Below are 23,258 nucleotides of genomic sequence, written 5' to 3' on the forward strand. Positions count from 1 at the left end.
AGCCAGCACTTTAATTGCCTCATTTTCTAGGGAACGTTGGATGGCTGAGTAGCCACTCGCCCTCGTTTCATTTGGCTCACTTGGTAATGGGACACCCTCCATTATGACGTCAGCTCGTGGGAACACGCAAATTCAAGGGTTAGTGTCTAAGCCGAGTGTTTAGGGGCGGAAATGGGACGGGTGGTCACTATCAGAGGGTTTTACATACATTCCCGCTAATTGGTTTGGGACGTCCTTTAATATGACGAACCCTCCACGTGAACACGCAAACGGAGGGGGAGTGGATAGGGCGAGGGGTTAGGGGCTGGTTTGGGATTGGGCCTATATCTTGTCTGTCCTGCAGGAGCATGGTGGGTGGGGTCATCATCAGTACTGATGGAGTGCACCTGGGCCTGGTGAACTCCTTGTACTTAAGAAGCCCTCAGGCAATCAGTGGCTCTCTCACTCCTCACCTATCCATACCTCTTTTGTTCTGTTCTCTTGCGGCCTAGATGAGCTGGGTTGTAACACTAGCGTGGAGGAATTTAGAAATGACACAACTAGAAGTCCAACTGCAATGGCACAGCCCAATAACTCAAATCGCTTGTGTAATCTATACTCGATTGCTTTGTCTGTCTACCCGAGGCTATTTGATTGACAGACCTCATTAACATATTACAGCGAAAAAATACTAAATAGGAGAATTGGAAAATAGGAAAAGTAAATAAACTAATATATATGTGCCAAGATTGAAAAAATAGCTTAACCCATCATAAACAGTTAAATATTTCAGTGGAGTATTTCACCGATAAAAAAAAAATATATATTAATTTTTTTTTATAAAAATATAACAATAAATGGTTTACAACTGTGATTTGTGAGCAAAATAATTAATAAAAACATAAGACAATATTTAAGTACGTAAAGAAAAACAAAACACATATATATGTGTATATATATATATATATATATATATATATATATATGTATACTGTATATATATGTGCATATAATTTATTTGTGTCAGTGTAATTATATTTCTACATGAATATAAGTGTATTTATTTAATGATCTATATTTGATACTGGATTATCCTATCTGAGATCCTGGTACACAACTAACCCTAACCCCCATAGTTTATACCACAGGATAGTGATCTGAATATTTTCATCGATAGAGGGCAGTAATACGTCATTGATTCGTCTACACTGCCGAAAATATACAAGACGAAGAAGAAGCACGGGTTTTACACTTGCTCCTCCTCTTATGACGCTGTCAGGAAGCGCTTGGAGCTCTGATTTAATCCGGATTTTTCATCCAGGACAACAGCAATGAAATAATAACAACACTGCTCTGTAAATCTGGAATTTTCATCCAGGACAACATAAATGAAATACTAACATCAATGGAATCCTTTGTTAAGAATAGCACCGCCGTACCGTAGCTCAATATCCAAGCAAATCACCAGTGATTTTCAACTTTTTGGTAGGACGTCAATATCCAGTCCTCTCTGTTAAGATTTTTCTAACATAATATGAAATGTGTGGAGTTAACATTAACCTTAAACTTGTCTAGTTAACACTGTGTCTCCATACTAGCTAACAGACTGTTATGCAGTGAAGCTACACCAACACAACAGCCAGACAGGAGGTCGATGCATTGAAATTGCCTGAATGCTCTGGAAATAACTTCCTCAGCAAGGGCGAATGTTGTGTGTTTAACAGATCAATCTGTTGATTAGGAGGTCAAGCTGGGAGGAGGACTGATGCTTGGAGAAGGATGGGGACATTTCAACAATTAGGTAACTCTGGTTTCTAACACTGATTAACTGTTTTTTTTTTCAGTCAAATTGCAAAGAGGACTGTAGATTTTAATGGTTTGCTTAACTCACTATTGCCAGGCTTGTAGAAACTAAAGACAATGTTTGTAATGTATATAAGAAGAGTAGGCCTATGTAAAAAAAAAAAAAGTTAATTTAGATTACTTTTTATCCCTGGTGTAGCCAAAAGTGTTTTTGCTCCTAACATTGACACATTACATAGTACCAAGTAGAGACAGTTCAAATATAGGGCAGTTAGGAGGCGCCCATATTCACAAAGCATCTTTGAACTGAAGTATGATCATAGATTAGCATGCATCGTAATTTATAGTGAAGTTCATATGGTCCTGTAAACTGACCACATCTGTGTTCATTGAAACTTTATGTATTCAAACCCAGATTAACTTTGAATTTTTTAATCTCAGCATAGTTGAACTGTATGTTCTGCAGAAATTAAATTAACAGGTGGGTGTAAATGATGATCGTTCCAGAGCAACCATTAAGTCTCTTATCTTAATGGTCTCCATATCTGTCAATGCAAATCATACCTTTTGGAGGTCATCATCAATATTCACTTGGAGCAAACTTGCAAATATTCACTAGACTAGTTAACTGAAATGGAAGGTGATTGAAATTGTATATGAAAGATAGCAAAATGTTTTATGTTTCCCTGTCTTTGTAGGTCCAATGCTGAAGAAAACCCTCACCAGGGGCCAGATGTATAAATGATGCATATGCACAAAACAAATAAATATGCCACTTTTCACACAGAAACTGGTATTTATAAAACATAACATGCCATCAGAATGTGCACACCCCCATGCATGCTTTACACTACATGCACACTGACTTTTGAGTTAGCTGAGCTGAGTGTGGTATAGCATTGTGGCAAAGAGAAGGATGTCAAAGAGGGAATTTGGGCGACATTGGCTTAATCTTTTCAGTACACCATTGTAGCCTATGAAGTCTCCATAGAGTTTCATGATAACATTTATAGATGTAAGCATTAACATCCTTTTTTTACAAGCATGATTTTTATTCTAGCATGAGTAAATAGGTTTCATATTATCACCCAAATCATACAGTAATGCAGGGATAAGAATAACATACATCGGATCATAAATTAAACCTGCTCTTTTGATCAATCAAAAGGCTGTTATGGTTCACAATATATTTGGGTGCGTAATGGCTGGGTGTAACAATACAGTGGCTCCTTACGGTGCTGTTAGAGGACGTTGCCTATGCAAAACTAAGGAGAGAACTGAGGCCCGTCTAACGAAGCGAGATTAGTGGGTTAGTGAGCTAACTTTGGGTTTAAGCCTGGCTTTTCGGTCTCACGAAGGTGGTTCACTTTTAACCGGGGTAGATCACCATGGTAATTTATGCTGCACGGCTAACCTGCTCCGGAGCAGGTTAAGTTCAGGGTATCGGATCAAAACGTATGAAAGGCCTGCCTTCTGACCAATCAGCTCTCTGGAAACAGAGAGCTGATTGGTCAGAAGGCAGCATTCCTACAGGATTCCTACAGGATACCGATATGGACAAATATACAAATGAAAATCACAATAAAAAACTGAAAACTGTTAGGCTATTTTTGAATTAACAGACAGTAAGAACTGCTGTTCACAGGGCGACGTGTTTACAGACCAGTAGAATCACGTTGTTTTCCATGATAACTTATTATATCGGAGATATAGCAGGTAGGCTACTTAATTGGCCATATTATTTATGGATTAAAGTTACTGTTGCATATATTAATTGCGCTGACTTTATTTAATTGGATTCCCGACAGTGTTTGGTTCAATGTAGGCTATTTCATATTCCATTACCGCAGCCCCGAAGAACATGAGGCCGACTTTATGAATAGAACATCTTTTTACAGCCTCAATGTGTCCACAAACTATTTTATCAATGAAAAATATGCCCACTGTGTCCTAATGACGGTGCAGTTCCTCCAGTAATCCTCTCTAGCCTTGGAAGCAGAAACAACTTTTACTTTTCGCGGTTATGTTTTGTAATGCTGACAGTTATTCATTATAAGAATTTGTTCTTCTTGAGAGAAGAACCCAATGTTAGTAGCTATCCATTTCTTTCCGATACCCATGTGTTGAAAATGTCAGCAGGAAATATTAGGGCTTATATCATCCTATAATTAGGTCTATTGTCTATGGCTTTTATTGTTTGATTAGCCTATTTTATTATTTTCGCCTATTTTTAGGCTATTACTTATTTTTATAGTTTTGCGCTTATATTCTATGTCCTTTTCCCCGCTGAATCATATTACTTTTGCTGTGCAACAATCTAATTTCCCCACGGGGATCAATAGTTTCATTTTATCTTATCCGAATTGTCTGATCTGGATCTGTCCATGTTGCAAGTGATTGGCTATTTGTTACAAACCCCGCCTCTTTCATGTGAATGCGCTCATAGTTGGATAGGTAAATCCTGGGTTGACAGAGCCAGTTGATAACCAGCTACGTGAGACCGGTTATCCAGGATCGCCAATGTTAGGTTTAGTGAAGCTGGCTAACACAAAGATACCCTGACTTTATTGAACTTGCTTCGTGACACAGGCCTCAAGTCTGATTTTCTGGCCCATGCTGATGATTGGAGTTTATATCCAGAACAGGTTAAACAGAGGTGTGTTGACATTTGATGATGATTGAGATGTTTAAATTAGAACAATGCGCGAACACCACTTAGACAGGGTTTTATAAATGAAATAAAACACTACATGCATGTTTCCAGTTTTGTGCATACACAGATTTTTAGTCTTGAATCTAGTTCGATGCATCTGGCCCCAGGGCTTTAACAGCTTTGAAATGACTGGGAGACCTTTATGCTTAGTTCCAGAATTTCCCTATAAGAGACTCTGGTCGTTATTTTGAGTATTTTGTGTTGTTTGATCAATGTTATCTTAGTTTCTCTTATTTACCAACAAACCACTGCTGCATAACCTCCCAGTGGTCTCTATAGCTGGGGTGTGTAACGTTGCTTTCAGCTGGTCAATTACAGCAAAATTTCCAGTTGATTGTGGAATCATTTTTGGGGGAAATATATGCAAATACATATTGAGCCTTGCAAATTCAATTTTTGAATTAATTTATTCAACAAATTCATTTTTTAATTGAAAGGTTGAATGAATTAATTTATTTGACAATTTCATAAAATTACAGCTCTCAGTTCAGTATGAGCATGACAGATTCCAATTTGCAATTCAAATACAGTCTCTGGGGGCACAAATCTCCTTCTATAACCCTGCTTTTTATTATTTGTTATTAATTTGTTATTGTGCCCAGTTGATCAGATGTTAGGATTTTTTCCTCCTCTGAAGCAGGAAGGCGGCAGGGATTTAGGATAATACTCAATAGTGTGAGTGATAATATCTCTAACCTTTGACTTTGTGCTGACCCTTGTTAGATATGGAGGTGATGACCCCACTCATTGAGAACCCAGGCCAGGTCTCCGAGGAGAACTCTGATGAGGACCATGATCAGGATTTACTGCCTGCCCAACAGTATGAGCTAGACACCCACCAAGGGATCACGTATGGCTCACACAACACCCACAACCGCCCACCAAGCCTCTTGCAACGCCCACCACGCCTCATGCAGCACCCATCCGTGCTCATAATTAAATTGTTTTAATAATACGTTACAAGATCCCCTACCCCCCTCCGCCAAAACACTCAGTCCTACAGCTTTGTTACTTCCTGCCCAGGTGGCACCATTCCGTTGCTCCATACGCTCATGTGAATTTAGTGCATGCTCATTTGTACCCTGAATCCATACTAGGGCTGTGAAAATGTACACGTTAATTTTTGCAATTAATTTGAAATGTTTCACGTGTTAAAAAAAAATTAACACAATTGATGCCGCATCTTTTGTTTTTTTCCCATGATGCAGCTGAGGGCAGAGGGCATCTTTGGCTGCGAGACACAGTGTTTCCCATAGATAGGCAAAATAAAAAGTTGAACAATGTTACGCAATCTAATGCATCATGATTGTCGTGGCGATGCACAGACCAGTAGACCAGTTTTGCACTCAATCTGACAGTCTCCCGTAGTGAAAAGGAAAGTGAAACTTAAAGGTCCCATATCATGTAAAACTGGATTTCCTTTGCCTCTTCGATTATAAAGGAGTTGGATGTGCTATCTAAACATTGTGAAAGTATCAAAATGCAGGGCAGCCAACTAAATCCACACAATCCATATTAGAAAAGCAAGCCTCTAAACGAGCCGTTTGGACTTCCGTAACTTTGTGGCATCACAAAGGGTCGCTCATTGTCATTTTTGTAAGAAATAATAGGCTAACAAAGTCTTTTTTTCAAAGCGGTTGAGCGGTTGTCATTGTTTATTACCAGAGAGTTTTCCCTACCTCTCTGCTGCCTGCTCTGCCGTGTCAGAATATGGGACCTTTAAAATTCCACAATTTGCTCCAAGCTGTTAGTAATGGTATTTGCAAACAGTAACCTGATAACACGTCTTCTATTGCCCTACAAACTTAAACGGTACGTAACGTTATTTCCTTGTGGTATTTAAGTAACGTTAGTGGAATTAGGTAATTTAACCAATAAACGTGTGACAATGCTTCAATGCAACGCATTGAATTGAATTGAATTGCACACATGCACCGTGGGCCTGTAGTGGGCCTGTACAGGATCTGTACTTTTTTTTTTTACTTCCTGTAGGCTGTCCCGCCAAGCCATCCTTGTCCATGGAGAAGGACAAGGATGGAGTTTTAGGCGGAAAGTTTAAGCTGGCACTTGGACACGTAGCTTTTGTTAGGGTTAGGGTTAGGGTTAGAGTTATTTCAGCCTTTCAAGCTGAATTTTGATGGTTTTGATGGAAATGACTAATCTGTAGTTCACAGGGGAGAGTCTGTGTATTCAATTCAAAAGATGCCATTGAACAATAGTATTTGATTTAAAATATACTTCCTTTGTGTTGATTCTACATTAATTTGGTAGTTTAGTGATTAATTTGGTCATTCTACATTTAAATATCTATGATTACAAGCTTCAGTCTTAAGAGAAAAAAGAGCTATTAATTGTGATTAACAACAGCAAATCGATTCACAGCCCTAATCAATACACAAGAGTGAGTGGCTCTCACCTACGCCCATAGGCATGTTGAAGTACAGGCCACACTACCTCATGTCCACTATTAGTGGAGTAAGAAGTGGAGATGATAACAGAAGGTCAGACACTAGTTAGCTAGCTACCGTGTGTAAATGGAAAGTACCAGCAAAGAGAAATCACTCAACCAAACACCATTTGAGAGACGAGAATTTTGCATAAATCATAATGCATAAGTACTGTATAGTATACTACTGAACTAACACATTGATAATTAGTCCTGCAAGTTACATACTACTTTGTACTGTATTGGACTTGGACTCAAAATGAAGGTCATAAAGACATTTTGTTTAAAATGCTATAAAGAATAAAAAGATAATAAGCAAAACAGAAGATCCCCAACAATGCATTACGAAATTAAAAGGCCTTTTTATAAAAATATGTTTTTAAAAGAGATTTAAAAGAAGACACTGTGTTGACTGACCTAAGCCCCGCAGGCAGGCTATTCCAAAGCTTTGGTGCTCTGACTGACAAAGCTCGGTCACCCTTTGTGACCAACCTGGACCTCAGTACCACCAGTAATGCTGCATCTGAGGATCTGAGGTTACGCTCTGGCACATAAGGGGTAAGGAGCTCACAAATGTAGGTAGCGGCCAGACCGTGTAAGGCCTTAAATGTTAACAATAAAATTTTAAAATCAATTCGAAAGCTGACAGGGAGCCAGTGAAGGGCAGCTAAAACCGGTGTGATATGGTCATATCTTTTTGAACCTGTAATGAGGCGTGCAGCAGTATTTTGCAGCCGATGAAGAGAGCTATGGCTGAGTCCAGAATATAATGAATTACAGTAATCCAATTTGGTTGCAACAATGGAATTTACCACTCTATTTAGGTCAGCACCGGAAAGAAACAACCTTATTTTGGATATGTTTCTCAGCTGAATAAAACAAGATTGAACAATCCTTGTTATTTTGTCCTTAAAACAAAGATCAGAGTCAACTAGCACACCCAGTTTTTTAGCTACTGGTTTCACATTTAGTGATAGGCCTCCAAGTTTGTCCTTTAAAAGGCATATTTGATTTGGATGGCCAAATAGGACAATCTCTGAATTGTCAGTATTTAATTGAAGAAGATTTTGTGACATCCAGCATTGAATGTCAGCAAGGCAAGATTGAAGGTATGTTAAACAGCTAAAATTAGGAGATTTGAGTGGAAGGTATAGCTGGGTAAATAACGGCTAAACCTCCCCCCGCGTCTCATTGGCCTTGGCAGGTTAAAATAAGAAAAATTGGGAGGAGTGGCTTCGATGAGGGGAACAAAATCTTCCTGGCTTAGCCAGGACTCAGTGGTCATAAAAAATTCTAGGTTGTTTGACATAATAAAATCTTGACATATGAAAGACTTGTTTGCCAGAGACCTGATATTCAGGAGACCAATTTTAACAGAATTAATTGCAGGGATAGTGAGGAGAGCAGGCAGGCAGTGTATAGGCAGTAGATTATTGTTACTAAAGATGCAAAAGCGTACGGGACCTGTTACTGATAAGCACAGGAATGCGATAGGGTGGCGGTGTAATGTAATTAGAATTTGAGCTAGTGACAATAGGAGTGGGCCAGAGTAGGTTGGGGTGGGATAGGGGTTCAATAAGAGAGATAGGGGACTGATAGCTATTGGTGGGGAGAGGACCTATCCTCCCAGCAGGTCAAACAGCTTGCAGATGGCAAATTAGGTTTAAGGTTAGCACTTTTGTTCCCTTGCGGTTAAGATGTAGATTGTCTCGCTTGTATAAGTCTTTCCTGGTCCAAAAATAATTAAAGTGACTGACAAAACCATGACCAGTTGCTATGCAGAAGTTAAAAAGCCATTGATTCATACTAAAAAGACGACTAAAATTTTTTCACAGCTTTTCCTTAGCATGGGAATAGGGCCAGATAAAACACAGAGGGGCTAATTCATAAAACTCCACAGTAACAGAATAGCGGCATGCAAAATCTGCACCACGGTAATTTCCCTAATTCATAAATTTACCACAGCCGTGAATACCATGACGGAGCCACATTACCACTGTGTTATCCTCAGCTGTAGCCCAGGTGACAGCCAATCAAAACCAACATGTTAATTAAGCTTTACATATGTAACACCTGTCCGCCTGTGTGTCAATGGGCAGCAGAACAGCAGATGGACCTCTTCCTCCTCACGCATTCCTACTGCTGTAATGCCATGATAAACTGAATGCTGATGATGTCACTTACTGAAAATATAAATTGATCGGTAGTGATCGTCACCTGGTGAAGACCTATCAAAACATTGTAAGATAAATATATGGGAGCATTGGCAGCAGTGTGCAGTGTTCTCTTTCTTAAATACTTCAGCTCTACTACACTCCAACACCTGCTAAAGAGTTTATGGGACATGCATATGGTCATCTTCTCTTTTTTATCATGATAAACTGAATCAAATCAGATGGAAACTGGCGTTTACAACCGCAATCACAGCCAGTGTGCGACATATTTATTAAACATTTTCACGTTTCCAATGATAATTAATCCCCTAGGACGCAATGTGACTTTATCTGTTGATTTTTAAATAATTCACATTCATTTTCATTAGTTAACATTCATTTCTACAATGTACCGTCTGATTAGAACAGGTGGTATGTTTTGCGGCGCGGTGTGCTTTTATGAATCGCTTTCCCAATATGTAAATGATCAAAAGGGGTGGAAGAACGGGAAAAACGGTAACGCAAATAACGTCCCGATATTTCACGTTTATGAATGAGGAAACACCCTACCGTGATGGTATCTGCCCCTAACGTCATGCTAAACCTGCCGGTAAGTTTTATGAATGAGCCCCAGAGCTTTCCCAGGCTTTCAATAGTCTCTACCAGTGTCTCAAAGACCTGCTGGATCTTAATTTACTGCTTGAGCCAGATGTCATTTGTACCAACATGGACAATAATGATGTGGGCAGTCGGGTGAAGGTCAGTGAGAGCTGGAATCAGTTCAACTATGTCCAGAATTTTGGCACCAGATAGACAGTCGGTTATGCCATTGGGAACTTCGTCATCGTTTACACATCCCCTACTGTACACGGCAAGGTTTGCAGGTGCACTATCAAAGCAGGGGACAGTATTTTCCATGACACCAGTCGTATTGTTAACCACACGAATGTCCGTAGCGGCCACAGACACCCAGGGGCAAACAGCAGCAGCAAAACCATTCACAGAGGTGGAAGAGTCGGTAGAAGGTGCTGGTAAGCAGGGATGCTTGCTAACAGGAGAGGTAGCACAGGAACTTGCTGGACTCACTGGGGGATTGGGACGAGTCGCCGCACGTTTCCTGACCTGTCTCGGAGCCCCACGTTCGGGTATGGGCGGATGCATGGAGGGGGCCATGTTACCTGCTAACTCAGCAAGAGGTTCAAAAAAGTTTGTGACAGGCAAAGTATCCTCAACTCCGTTGGGATCGAAGAGCGGGAGAGGATAGTGGTCAGGGCTGCCACTGCTGTTTTTTCCATTATCAGAAACTCAACCTTCACTTTTTATATTTACTTTGCTTAATTCTCCCATTGTTTATTTTAACCTATGCCATAAATAACCACCTACACAGTTACATTTTACAATCTTTGGTTTTATGAAAATCTTTGCATTCATGCATGTAGTGTAATGTAGTGTATTGGAACAATTTTAGTCTACCACTTCACCATAATTTTCCAGGACCAAATAGTATGAAAATTGATGTGATTACAACTTTCTCTTTGTTGTACAGGTTTAGTCAAGCTCTCATCCATCTGTTGAAGGGAAACATAGGTACAGGACTGCTGGGCCTACCTCTGGCAGTGCGCAATGCAGGGATCATTGTAAGTATCTTCCACAACTCCCTCCAATTATGTTGACTGCCTGTGTTGCTTGAATTACTCCATAACAGACAAAAACAAAGAACACTCAGTTAAAGTTTTTGCTTGAGGTGCATTCAGTTTGCAACGATGATTCCTGTAGCTGTTTTGGTGGTCTTGGCTTTTCTTCTTTGGTATGACACGATCGCATTGCATTGTGGTATGCAGGAGAAATTGTAGGGTACATTTTGCAGTGCATTGTGGATATTTTACAGTGAACTATATAGTGATACAAATTAGCCGTTGAGAATTCAGACACTAGTACAAAATGGCGGACACACTATATAATCCACTATTTCTGTAATAGGGAACGATTTCAAACACAGCTTAGGTGTGGCTCATTAACAACCAGCGAGGACCAAAAGTCTGCAGAATACCAGCCCTCGAGGACTGGTACTCATTGAACACAAACATTGCGTTTGTGTTTACACTGCAGTTGAATTTGCAATTATTCTACCTACATGCTCTGAAAAATTACTGTGAATATGTAATCATGCATAAATATTCATCATGTCTTTTTTTTTACTATCAGACATCACAAGCAAATATATTCCTCTGTTTATGTCAAAAAATTTGAAGCAGCTCTGTTTGTGTATTTATGAGAAGGGTATTCTGGTCTGGATTAATATTTATCAAATCAATGAGTACTTTCAAAAGAAGGTAGAGAAAGGAAATGTACTTCTATTAATTAAGCATAAGGTCTTTAGTCTTAATACAGTATTCAAAACACAATTTCAACAGTATTGTTGCAAAGAGACAATTCATATGGAGTTGGTGTGGCTGTGTCCACATCTGTCTTCTGAATGCATTCATGTTTTATTCATGGATGGCTTGTGCCTTATTTATGGAATTGAGCATCTTTTTCATAAATCCTGCATTATGTCTTCAACATTGGGGGTGTTGAGATGACTGCCAGACCAGTCCTTGTAACAGGAGACACATACACCAGTCTCCTGGAGAAGATGTTTAACTAACCAACCCACAAGTCATTGTTGAACAATATGTACCAATTTTTAAGTTTGTTAAACTGTTTACCAGAGCAAGTGTGTGTTTCATGTCTTATTTAGTTGCCTCAGCCCACATGCCAGTGTGCAGTTTTGTGTTAGAGAAGAAATTAATTCATTTGTTTCTGCAGGTGGGGCCCATATGCCTGGTGTTGATGGGTGTGGTCTGTGTGCACTGTATGCACATCCTGGTTCACTGCAGCCATCACCTTTGTGAAAGGTATATGCATACACACACACACACACACACACACACACACACACACACACACACACACACACACACACACACACACACACACATATATACACAACTGGGCCAGAGAGACACAGTCACAGAGAAGTCAACAACAGCTGAATTAAAACGTTTCTTACCCTGTAAACTGTAGAGCACTGTAACGTTTTGTTTCCTGGTGTTTGGTGTGCCAGTGTACTCGGCTGGCATTTGCCGTTGCCAGCTCAAACATTCTCAACTCTGTAATCAAGCTGAGTAACACTTTACTTTATAAGGGCCTTATTCCAGTGTGTATTAACCTATGGAAAAGTATTGTATGCACTATTACTGTGGGTACATGATGAAATCTTCCCTAATACATAATGTACATACAACAGTGTAACAACACAAAATAATGCACAAAACTAAGTACTTACAAAAGTGTTCCAGCACCTCACATAAGTAGTGCTGAGTGATGTGCAGTTCGCCACTCTGTTCTTTACTGAATTAATGTTATTAATTATTGTTAATGTAATCGTGTTGTTTTCAGTGGCTGAGTAATAAATACAATGGAAGTCTATGAGATTTGGTTATTACCGTTGCCATTCCGCCTTACTTTTACTGTCTGGGATGAAATTTGGATGGAATGTTCCAAGTACGATTACTAGTAGTAGGGTAGTGGAATGGAATCTTTGTGTAGCTTGGTCTGAAAGAGTGGTGTTGGAGGGAAAAAGTATTTTTTCCTTTACATGGCCTTAAAAATAATCATCTCTGGACCCGAAACACTGCATACACATGAGGACTCCCTCATGTGTATGTCGCTCCCTGTTGTATTATTGTAGAGTTATTATTATTATCATGACTTGTTGCTGTGCTTGAATTTTATTGACTGTTGCAACTTGATACATTGCTAGTATGATAAACTTCATTCATTGTTGCATAGTAGCTTGCTTATTGCTGTTCATTATTGATTGAAGCCATCCTCTGCTATTCAAGAATTCACAAGCCTTCAACCCTTTTAATTAAATTGATGGGACAAATTTAGTTAATAAACTAAATATACTATCCTAATTAATTTCAATAATTTACCATTAATATTAATTAAAATTCCAAATGTATAAATACTGTTGCACCAACACAGTATTGAATCTTCTCAATAGAAATGTAATGATTTTTTTAATTTCTTCAATAGAGTATCCAATATCAGGAAAACTTATTACTGAATATACCACCATCAAAAGATGCGACAGATGTATTAGTCCTCATGAAAACCAAGTACCCCTCGATGCAAGCTGGAAGTTGGGGCGGAGCTACTTCTTCTTGTGCATTCAAGACTTTAAAGAAGACTTGCAAAAATTGTATCAGTTGTATCTGTGAAGAACCTGGAAACTTATGCGTTAGTGATGGGATGATGTGGTAATCTCACAATTCGATTTGATTCACAATGTGGGGTTCACGATTTGATTCAGCCACGATTCAGTGTGATAAAAGTGAATACATAAGTACGTAAATAAATAAGTATGGTTGTACAACATTGCTATTTATTTGACAAAACTATAAATCTTTTTAGCAATGTTTTTCTTGCAATGGTAAAGGAGAATATTTTTTCTTTCAAAAGTAAAAAACAGAATTTCATAAATTTAGACAACATAAAATATAACATTTGACCAACAAAAAATTCTACTTGCAAGTCAAGCCAAATAAACAGTCATAAACAGTCTGTTGTTACTCGTGGTCTAGTTGGGGTAGACTTGAAATGCGGGTCCAAGGCTGTGCTCACCAGAAGAACATTTGTGTAGGTGTCACCTGTGTACTGACCAGAGATGTCTTGGAGGATGGAGCTCTTGATGCTGGCCACGGTGGGAGAATCTCCCTCTTTGGGTGCCATGCTCTTTTCGACCATACATTTCAGTGCCACAATCAGTGATAACGTGAGCTGTTTCACAAACTACAGTAGTAGCTGTTCTCTTTCATAGCATTTGCTATGAAACCCCCATTCCCACTCTCAGCACCGACATGCACGGCGTGTGCAAACGCATAGCGGAAAAGCTGGCCTGCTGTCGCAGCGGAGGCCCCCCCGGTCTCACTACAAGGGGAAGAAATTACCCCAGTGTTCTCCTCCTGGTGGGAGCAGCCATATTCCAGCAAGACCCCCATCTTTGGGGCGTCTTCCCTGGATTTGGAGGGGATGGATAAGCATGCCATGGCCCATCTGCCACCGATGTAACCATTGGTGGCAGCTCGCCTCCACCCAAAACTATCAGTTGCATCGCCCGAGCCACCAACTCTGCAGTCAAAAGCAGACCGGTTCCAGTCCACCATGACGGAAAGGGCGTATAAGGCGGCTGCTGTGGCGGTGAGGGCGCTGAACGTCACATGCATTCTCACTGCCAACCAAGCAGAGTTGTATGCTGACATGGCTGAAAAGCCTGGCCTGGCCGTGTGGGACAAGATTTCCACGGTCACTGGCATCTGTCTCTGTGTACAGCGATGCGCTCTCCAGGCGACAGGAAAGTCCATGGCTATGATGGTGTTACAGGATTGAGCCAGATGGCTCAACCTGACCAACCCGTCTGATAGGAAGGAGGACATCCTGGACGTCCCGGTTGTCCCCGAGGGGATCTTCTGCTCCACACTGGCTTCCATGCTGAAGCGATGCGGGGCGAAGAAGAGGGAGGATGGAGCTTTGCAGCTCTGTCTCCCACAAAGGTGCAACCGGCGGCACACACAGTCGCTCTCACTGACCTCCGCTCAAACGGTCTTCAGGTCTAACCCCCCCTTCCACATCCCTGAGCGCCCTAAAGGTCCAGGTCCCTGCTCCTTTAGGGAAGAAGAGAAGAAGAGTGAAGAAAATAAAAAAAAAAGGGGGGTGGAGGGGTGGTGTCTGTGAGATTGTGTGTGTGTGTGGTATGTGTGTGCATTTAAATATCTTTTTTTTTATTATGTTTTTTTAAGTAGCAAGGTTGGTGCAGATGTTGATAGGTATAACAAAGTGTAGACAGACAATACTGAGCTAGAGACAGGATGTGTGTTTCGCATTTTGAAGTGTGAAGTTTTGTGTTTTTTACCTCTGCTGTGCTTTGGTCGCTTCTTTTTCTGTGTTGTTGTAGTTAATCCGAACTGCTTGCTTAGCTAGGCTTGTCTTTTGCCTGGTGGCTAAGCCGGCAAGACACCTGTATTACCGATCAAATGGCTGTTTGAATCCTGCCAAACTATGAACTCACGACTCAAGCTCGAAGTTCACCAGTTGAAAATGGAGCTCAAGGTAAGGTAACGAAAGATGATCTTATCACCGGCTTCTCATCAGTCGCTTCAACCCAAGCTAAGCACATCTCAGCCCTGAACTCCACCAGAGGTAGCCGTGGCACCCGGGAGCAGCAGTCTGAACTCCCCGACAACAACTCCACCATCCCCTGGGTCCCCTCGGTCGGTGACCCGGGCAATCCGGTATCATCTGATACTCCTCTGGCTCGGTTGGATGATCTGTGGCCCAGGCTTGGAGCCTGCCCAAGACCCAGGTGTGTTCCGCTCCTGCCCCTCAGCCATCACGGTCCTTGTTTGCTGGTGGCCGGTGCTCCACTCCTGGCCCTCAGCCATGGTCCGTGGTCGGCGGTGGCAAGCAGCGAAAAACACACTCACATCCCTCACCTTGACACTCGCTTGAGGATTTCAAACTGGAGAACCGACTTCAGTGAATGACTTGGAGCAGCTTGACTATCCCAGAAATACTACATCCTCTACTGGCGTCACTGCTCCGCTTCCTATTCCACCGCCACACTGTCCGCCGACATCGCCCTGTGGCACTGCCCCTGCTACGGTAGCTGCCACCTCGCTCCCCACCTCGCTCCCCGCACTGCCCCTGCTACGGTAGCTGCCACCTCGCTCCCCACCTCGCTCCCCACAGATGGTCGTCCACCCTCCTTGGTGAGGTGCAACAGCTATACAGGGCGACACTGAAGACTGCCTTCACCATCGCTGGATCCTACCTCTGCGGTAATTGTTGGCGACTCCATTGTCAGGGATGTAAAGGTCAAAGGTGCCCGCACCTTTTGCTATCCTGTTGCGTGATCACTCAATATTATTGACCACCTGTCAACCATCCTACAGTGCCACCCAGAGTCTTCCACAATTATTGTTCATATTGGATCCAACGATACAGGCTCCCAACAGTCAGAGGCTCTAAAATCTGACTATAAACTGATGCTTGCTTGAACTGTGGGAAATATATTATGTTGTCGGGACCGATTCCTACAGTCGATCGTGGCTGCAGTCGTTTTTGCCGACTTCTCTCTTTTAATTCATGGCTCAAGTCCGAATGCGCTGCTTGGAACCTGAATTTGATGGACAATTTTGACTTAATCTGGAACAGACTACAATTCTACTGACCAGATGGACTTCATCATAACATGTTTGGAGCTAGGATGTTAGCGGCCAACCTCACCTATTCCATGCTTCACCCTCGCCACTCTCTTTCTGCCAACTGAAAGAGTCCATACCCCTTGCAGGTAACCTCCCAAACCTATCCACACTCCTACTATAATCACACTTCTAATCATAACACTTGTAGCAATAATGTATCGCTCAATCACAACAGCACAGGGCCATATGGGAGGCTACCTAGTACTGCAAATGTATCAGTTCTACCAACTGGGCATGGACTCTCACACCCTTCCACTCATGTTATTTCTGATGAAGGCTGTGCTGTCAACCCATTCCCTATCCCAACTATAATTAGTAAGAGAAAGCGACATTCGAATAAAAATCTTCAGAATTTGTACAATCTGCATCCTGTTAAGACTGTGTCCCATAATCTCAACAACTCTAATCATTTTAAAATCGGTTTTCTTAATATAAGGTCACTCAACTTACTGGAACACAGCCTTAATATGATGGGACTCTGTGAAACTTGGTTGTCGGCAGATGATGTAACGCCCCTGATTGAAGCCTCTCCGCCTAATTTTGTTTTTTCACAAATTGCATGTGCCACTAAGAAGGGTGGGGGCGTCGCACTAATCCATGAATCAAACTATCCACTTCCCAAAACTAATATTACATTTTCATCATTTGAGGTGTTATTAATGTCTTCATCGCTACCTACCCTTCAGCATGCCTTGCCTTTCTACATTGCAATTCTCTATCGCCCCCTGGAGCCTACTCTCTTTTTCTGGATGAATTCTCACAATTCATATTGGACCTAGTCACTCATGCAGACCATGTAATTATCATCGGAGATGTTAATATTCATTTTAACGTCAAGTCCTGCTGCCTGAACAGAGCTTTTACATCTCTTATTGAAACCTTTGATTTTACTCAAGCTGTCACTGAACCCACTCATCGCAATGGTAACACCATTGATTTTGTTTTGGTCCATGGTCTCTATGTCCAAGATTTATCAGTGTCCCCATCTGCTCCATCAGTATCCGATCACTGCCTTATTCAGTTTACGGTTTTGATTCCCCTCGCCTCAAGTAACCACTGTCCTTCTTTTAGGAGTCGTTATATTGATACTGCAGCCAAAGCGGCTCTTAAATCCTCTCTTCCCATCGTTCTCACCCCCTTCAATAATTATCTAGGTTGTCTTGACAGTTTTACCAACAGGCTTAATGACGCTCTACACAGCGTGATAGATTCAGTCGCCCCCTTAAGGGCCAGAAAGCACACATCCCAGAACATCACCCTGTGGTTCAACGATACTACCAGGGCTCATAAGCAAACATGCAGAAATCTAGAGCGAAAATGGCGCAACACCAAACTTTTCGCATGGCCTGGGATGACTCCGTGCGCAACTACAAATATGCGCTCTGGCAAGCGAAAAATCTATATTACTCCAACCTGATAGCTAACAATAGGAACAATCCCAGATTTTTATTTGATACCATCGCCAAACTCACCAAAACCGTTCCCCCGGCCCCTCCCTCCTCTCTTAGTGTTGTCGACTTTATTAACTTTTTTAAGTTTAAATTGAGTCAATTAGAGAAGAGGTTAAGGGTGTGGCCTTACCTCTCTCCCTGACTGTTTCTCATCCTGCTCTACACACATTCACCACTTTTCAAGCCAGCAGCACCCTAATGAAATTTGACACAATTACCTGGGACACTTTTGCTAAACTGGCTACTAGTTCCAAATCCACCACGTCTCCTAGACCTGATCCCTGCCAACCTATTTAAAGAGCTACTCCCTGTATTAGGAGGTCCACTCCTCAATATAATCAATGAGTCATTTAACACTAGCATTGTTCCTACAACCTTCAAAACAGCTACAGTTAAACCTCTACTCAAGAAACCAAATCTAGACTCACACATTTTAGCTAACTACAGGCCGATTTCTAACCTCCCTTTCATGTCCAAACTGTTGGAAAGAGCTGTCGCTAGTCAGCTCATAGCCCATCTGTCCAGAAATAATCTTATTGATAGTTTTCAGTCTGGATTCAGATCTCATCACTGTACAGAAACGGCACTGACCAAAGTACTAAATGATTTAATAATTGCCATGGACTCAGATCTGTTTTGCTGCTCCTTGACCTGAGTGCTGCCTTTGGACTGTGGACCATGCCATCCTCTTAGATCGCTTAGAAAACTATGTTGGTATCAAGGGGCTGGCACTTGACTGGTTTCGTTCCTACCTATCTGACAGAACACAGCGTGTGGTACTTAACAACTCCATGTCTGACTACTCAAGCGCCGACATGGTGTCCCACAAGGGTCAGTTCTTGGTCCGCTACTTTTTTCTGTGTACATCCTACCCCTAGGGCACATATTTCCCATTTCCCAAAGGCAGACAGTGAAGAATCTAGGAGTAGTTTTTGATTCCTCTCTATCCTTTGAACCACACATTAAAAACATCACAAAATCTGCTTTCTTCCACCTACGTAATTTAGCTAGGATTCGCCCAATTCTTTCATTGGCAGATGCTGAAACCCTAGTACATGCATTCATAACATCAAGAATAGATTATTGCAATCCACTCTTCTCCGGCCTACCTTCAACTACAACAAAGGTCTTCAATTAGTCCAAAATGCAGCAGCTGGAGTCCTAACCAGAGCAAGGAAGTTTGACCATATAAGACCAACACTTATATCCCTGCCTTGGTTGCCGATACATGCTGGAGCTGATTTTAAGGTGCTCCTCCTGACCTACAAGGCCTTAAATGGATTGGCACGGTCATACATATCCGACCTGTACATAGTTGAATCATCCGCATACATAACCACACTTGCTTTATCTAATACTGATGGGAGATCATTTGTAAATATAGAATATAGGAGAGGTCCCAAGCAACTACCCTGAGGAACCCCACATTGTAACTCTTTGCTATCAGAAAAGCTACCACTGAAGAACACTCTCTGCCTTCTCCTGGACAGGTAACTCTCCATCCAGGACAAAGCAGTGAATTTAAAACCATAACATTTGAGTTTTCCAAGCAACAGACAATGATCAATAACATCAAAAGCAGCACTAAAATCTAGCATCACCGCCCCCACCTGTCATCCATGCTCTTTAGCCAATCATCAGTCATTTGTGCTAATGCTATGCTTGTTGAATGTCCTTCTCTGTATGCATGCTGGTAGCTCGTAATCAAACCGTTACTTGAAAAATAATCTTGGATTTGAACATATACAATTTTCTCGAATCATTTACTCAGCACTGGGAGAAGACTAATAGGGCGACTGTTGGGACCAGTGATGGCAGATCTATTATCCTTAGGCAGTAGAATGACCTTTGCCTCTTTCCAAATCTCCGGGCACACACCATACTCTAAACATTTATTAAATATATGACATAATGGAGTGGATATATAGTTGGCTGTAATTCGGAGTAATTTGCCATCTAGATTGTCTGTACCTGGAGATTTGTCGTCAGAGAGAGATAACAGAATCTTTTCAACATATTCTTTTTCTACATGGTGGAACTCAAACATGCACTGCCTTTCTTTCATGATACAGTCTTTTATGATGGTTTGTGACACTGAGTCATCTGTTACACTCATGGCATTTCTCAGTTTGTCAACCTTGCTTGTAAAGTAGTTATTAAAATAATTAGCGATGTCACGTGGTTTAGTAATAAATATACCTTCTGTTTCAATAAAAGAGGCAGGCGCATTCAAATTCCTCCCCATTATATTATTCAGAGTTCTCCACAGTTTTTTTCCATCATTCTTAGCCTCATTAATTTTAAGCTTATAATATTCCTTTTTTTTGCATTTATTAAGTTTGGTCACAGCATTTCTTAGTTTACAATAACTTTGTCTGTCAGATAGAGTACTAGTTCTATCTGCAACTTTTTTAGCATCATTACGCTGGGCCATCAAGTTCCTTATTTTATCATCAATCCCATGGTACACCATTTGACCTAGCAGTCCACTTTCTCAATGGGGCATGTTTATCTGCAATACCCATATATAATTTCATAAACACACTCAGTGCTTTCTCCGGATCTTCTTCTTTACATACATTCAGCCATTGCACACTCTTAATCTCTTCTGCAAATAACTCCTGATTGAACCCTTTGTAAGACCTTCTATATTTTATCTTAGAGCCAGCCTTAGGTATTTTGTTTTTTCTCATAATTGCAACCAAGTTATGATCACTGCAACCCAGTGTTACCGATACAGCTTTGGAACAGTGCTCAGGCATGTTAGTAAAAATGTGATCAATGCAAGTTGATGTTGTAATACCAAACTTGTTTGTAAACATTCTGGTTGGTAATGTCACTACCTGAGTCAAGTTACATGTTTTGGCTGCAGACAAAATCTTTTTCCACATGGGACAATTATCATTAAGTGCATCAATATTCACATCCCCCAGAAAATAGATTTCACTGTTACCATCAGCTGCATTATCCAGCATTTCACAAATAACATCAAGATATTTCACATCCGCACTAGGCGGCCTGTAGCAGCAGCCGACTAATATAGGTTTTAAATGTGGTAGGTGTACCTGTAGCCACAGAGCTTCTATTTCAATCATCATTAAGTCATAACGCTTTTTGGCTGGAATATGACTCTGAACATAAATGGCAACTCCACCACCATATTTATTCCTGTCCCTTCTGAACAAATTGTAACCGTGTATTGCAACCTCTGAATCCTCAAATGATGAATCCAAATGTGTCTCTGATATAGCTAGTACAGAGACGCATTTGGATTCATCATTTAAGGATTCAAATGATGAAGTGATAAATTTGCAGTACTAGGTAGCCTCCCACATGGGCCTGTGCTGTTGTGATTGAGAGATACATTATTGCTACAAGTGTTATGTTTACAAATGTGATTATAGTAGGAGTGTGGATAGGTTTGGGAGGTTACCTGCAAGGGGCATGGACTCTCTCAGTTGGCAGAAACAGAGTGGTGAGGGTGAAGCATGGAATAGGTGAGGTTGGCCGCTAACATCCTAGCTCCAAACATGTTATGATGAAGTCCATCTGGTCTGTACACATCACGCCCCTTCTCTTTGGAATACTCTTCCCTCAACTGTAATAGAAGCAGACTCTGTTGAAATTTTTAAATCTAGGCTTTTCTCTCTACACTATGGCTCTCCCTAGTTTCACTGGCTGGATAAACATACTATCACTTAGTAACAACTTATCAATGTTTTACTATTGTTACTATTATTATTATTACTACCTCTACTATTTCCCCTTGGTTATCTTCGTCACAAGTATGTGTATCCATGTTCCATTTAATTTGAATTTTGTCATGTGTATGTGTATCCATGTTCGGTATAATCCCTGCCATGTCATGTGTATCCATGTGGGTATGTCTGTATGTGGGCATATCAAAACAAATGTATGTGTGGTTATGCATGTGTGTGCATACATTCTTAAATGCTTTTATTTTGTTATGAAGTGTGCAGATACCCCATGGGGTGATGTTACACTATAAATAAAATAAAATAAAAACTAGACTGATGTGACATGGGAAAAAAAAAAAAGTCATACATAAGTATTTACATTGCATTGTATATTTTCTTGAAGAGGTTTGTATGGATTTGTTTGTTGTTGTGCTGTGTAGAGTTGTGTTGTGTAGTGTTGTGTAATGTTGTGTGGTGTTGTATGGTGTTGTGCTGCGCTGTGCTGCATTGTATTGTTTGCAGGGAGTGGTGTGCAGGGTGGAGTGTGGATGAAATGGATGTAGTTAGGGAAGTAGTACCGTAGTGATTGGCTCCCATGTTTCCAGGATAAGTTGTGTTTCATGGTTAATGGAGGCAGTCATTTTTTCCATTGAGATGTAATTGGTGAGGAGTTCAGTCCATTGTGAAATGTTTAGTTTTTTCCTACTTTTACAGTTTAGGAAGAGGGTCTTCTTAGCGACAGTTAAAGCGACAAGTAAGATTCTGGTAAGGTGAGTAGGAAGAGTGATTAGTGATAGGTCGCCTAGAAAACAGAGGGATGGGGAGAGTGGAATTCGGCAGTCCAGAATAAGAGACAGTTTGGTGGTGATTTCCTTCCAGAAGTGTTTTATGGGTGGGTAACTGCCAGGTTGCGTGAAGAAAGTCATCTAGAGTATTAGGAGGACAGAGTGAACAGGTGTTTGATTCTACGAGGCCCATTTGGTGCATTTTTTGCGTGTAATGTGTGTTCTGCGATTTACTTTATATTGAATGAGTTGGAGGTTAGTGTTTTTAGTCATAGAGTATGTGTTTTTGCAGATTTGAGTCCAGAAGTCGGTGTCATGTGCGGTAGATAGATCTTTTTCCCCATTTCTGTGTTGGAAGAGATATTGCCGAATCTGTGTAGTTCATTAGTTTATTATAATTTAGACAGTGTTTATTTCTTCTGTTATGGTGGATGTTTGGAGATTATTTTGTTTCAGATTAATCTTTGATGTAATAACAGATTTAATTTGTAGGTATTGGAGAAATGATTCCTGGCCTATTAGGGATGCACCGATCCGATACTGATATCGGATATCGGTCCGATACTGACTCAAATAGCTGGATCGGGTATCGGTGACAATGGGGCCGATCTATTCAATTAAATTCTATGTTTATGTCTACGTGCGCATACTACGTCATGCGTCAGCAGCGCGCCGGTAGACCCGGCTATTTGTCTTCGGTCCTTCCGGTGGCTCCTCCGGTCCAGCACATGGATGTATTAAACTAGGTCCAGCAGCTCCGGAGGATCCCGCCTGCCGCGCGCAGCGTCTCGTGCACTGAATTCTCGCTCATGGGGCGCGAGCCTCCCGCAGCTAGCATCCAGGCTAACAACCTAACCTGGCGCCCAACCCTCATAACAGAGCCGGGGTCGGGGTGAGCTGACCGGGGGTCGGTGCTGATG

The 23,258-nt window shown here is 41.2% G+C and overlaps 1 protein-coding gene across 2 annotated transcripts in view; it reads left to right on the forward strand.

The window, feature by feature from the left end:
- The first annotated feature begins 1,284 nt into the window (after positions 1 to 1,284).
- slc36a4 (solute carrier family 36 member 4) overlaps positions 1,285 to 23,258 on the forward strand; it is a 237,150-nt gene continuing 215,176 nt past the window's right edge. Inside the window, exons 1-5 of one of the 2 annotated variants that reach the window (XM_078284357.1) lie at positions 1,285 to 1,464; positions 1,704 to 1,780; positions 5,219 to 5,345; positions 10,641 to 10,731; positions 11,903 to 11,991. In XM_078284357.1, the coding sequence (XP_078140483.1) occupies positions 1,759 to 1,780; positions 5,219 to 5,345; positions 10,641 to 10,731; positions 11,903 to 11,991 (329 nt within the window). In that variant the 5' untranslated portion in view covers positions 1,285 to 1,464; positions 1,704 to 1,758. The remainder of the gene's footprint in view (positions 1,465 to 1,703; positions 1,781 to 5,218; positions 5,346 to 10,640; positions 10,732 to 11,902; positions 11,992 to 23,258) is intronic. The other variant, XM_078284358.1, reaches the window with a different exon arrangement.

This window comes from Centroberyx gerrardi, chromosome 6 (genome assembly GCF_048128805.1).
Source record: "Centroberyx gerrardi isolate f3 chromosome 6, fCenGer3.hap1.cur.20231027, whole genome shotgun sequence".
NCBI classification, from domain to species: domain Eukaryota; kingdom Metazoa; phylum Chordata; class Actinopteri; order Beryciformes; family Berycidae; genus Centroberyx; species Centroberyx gerrardi.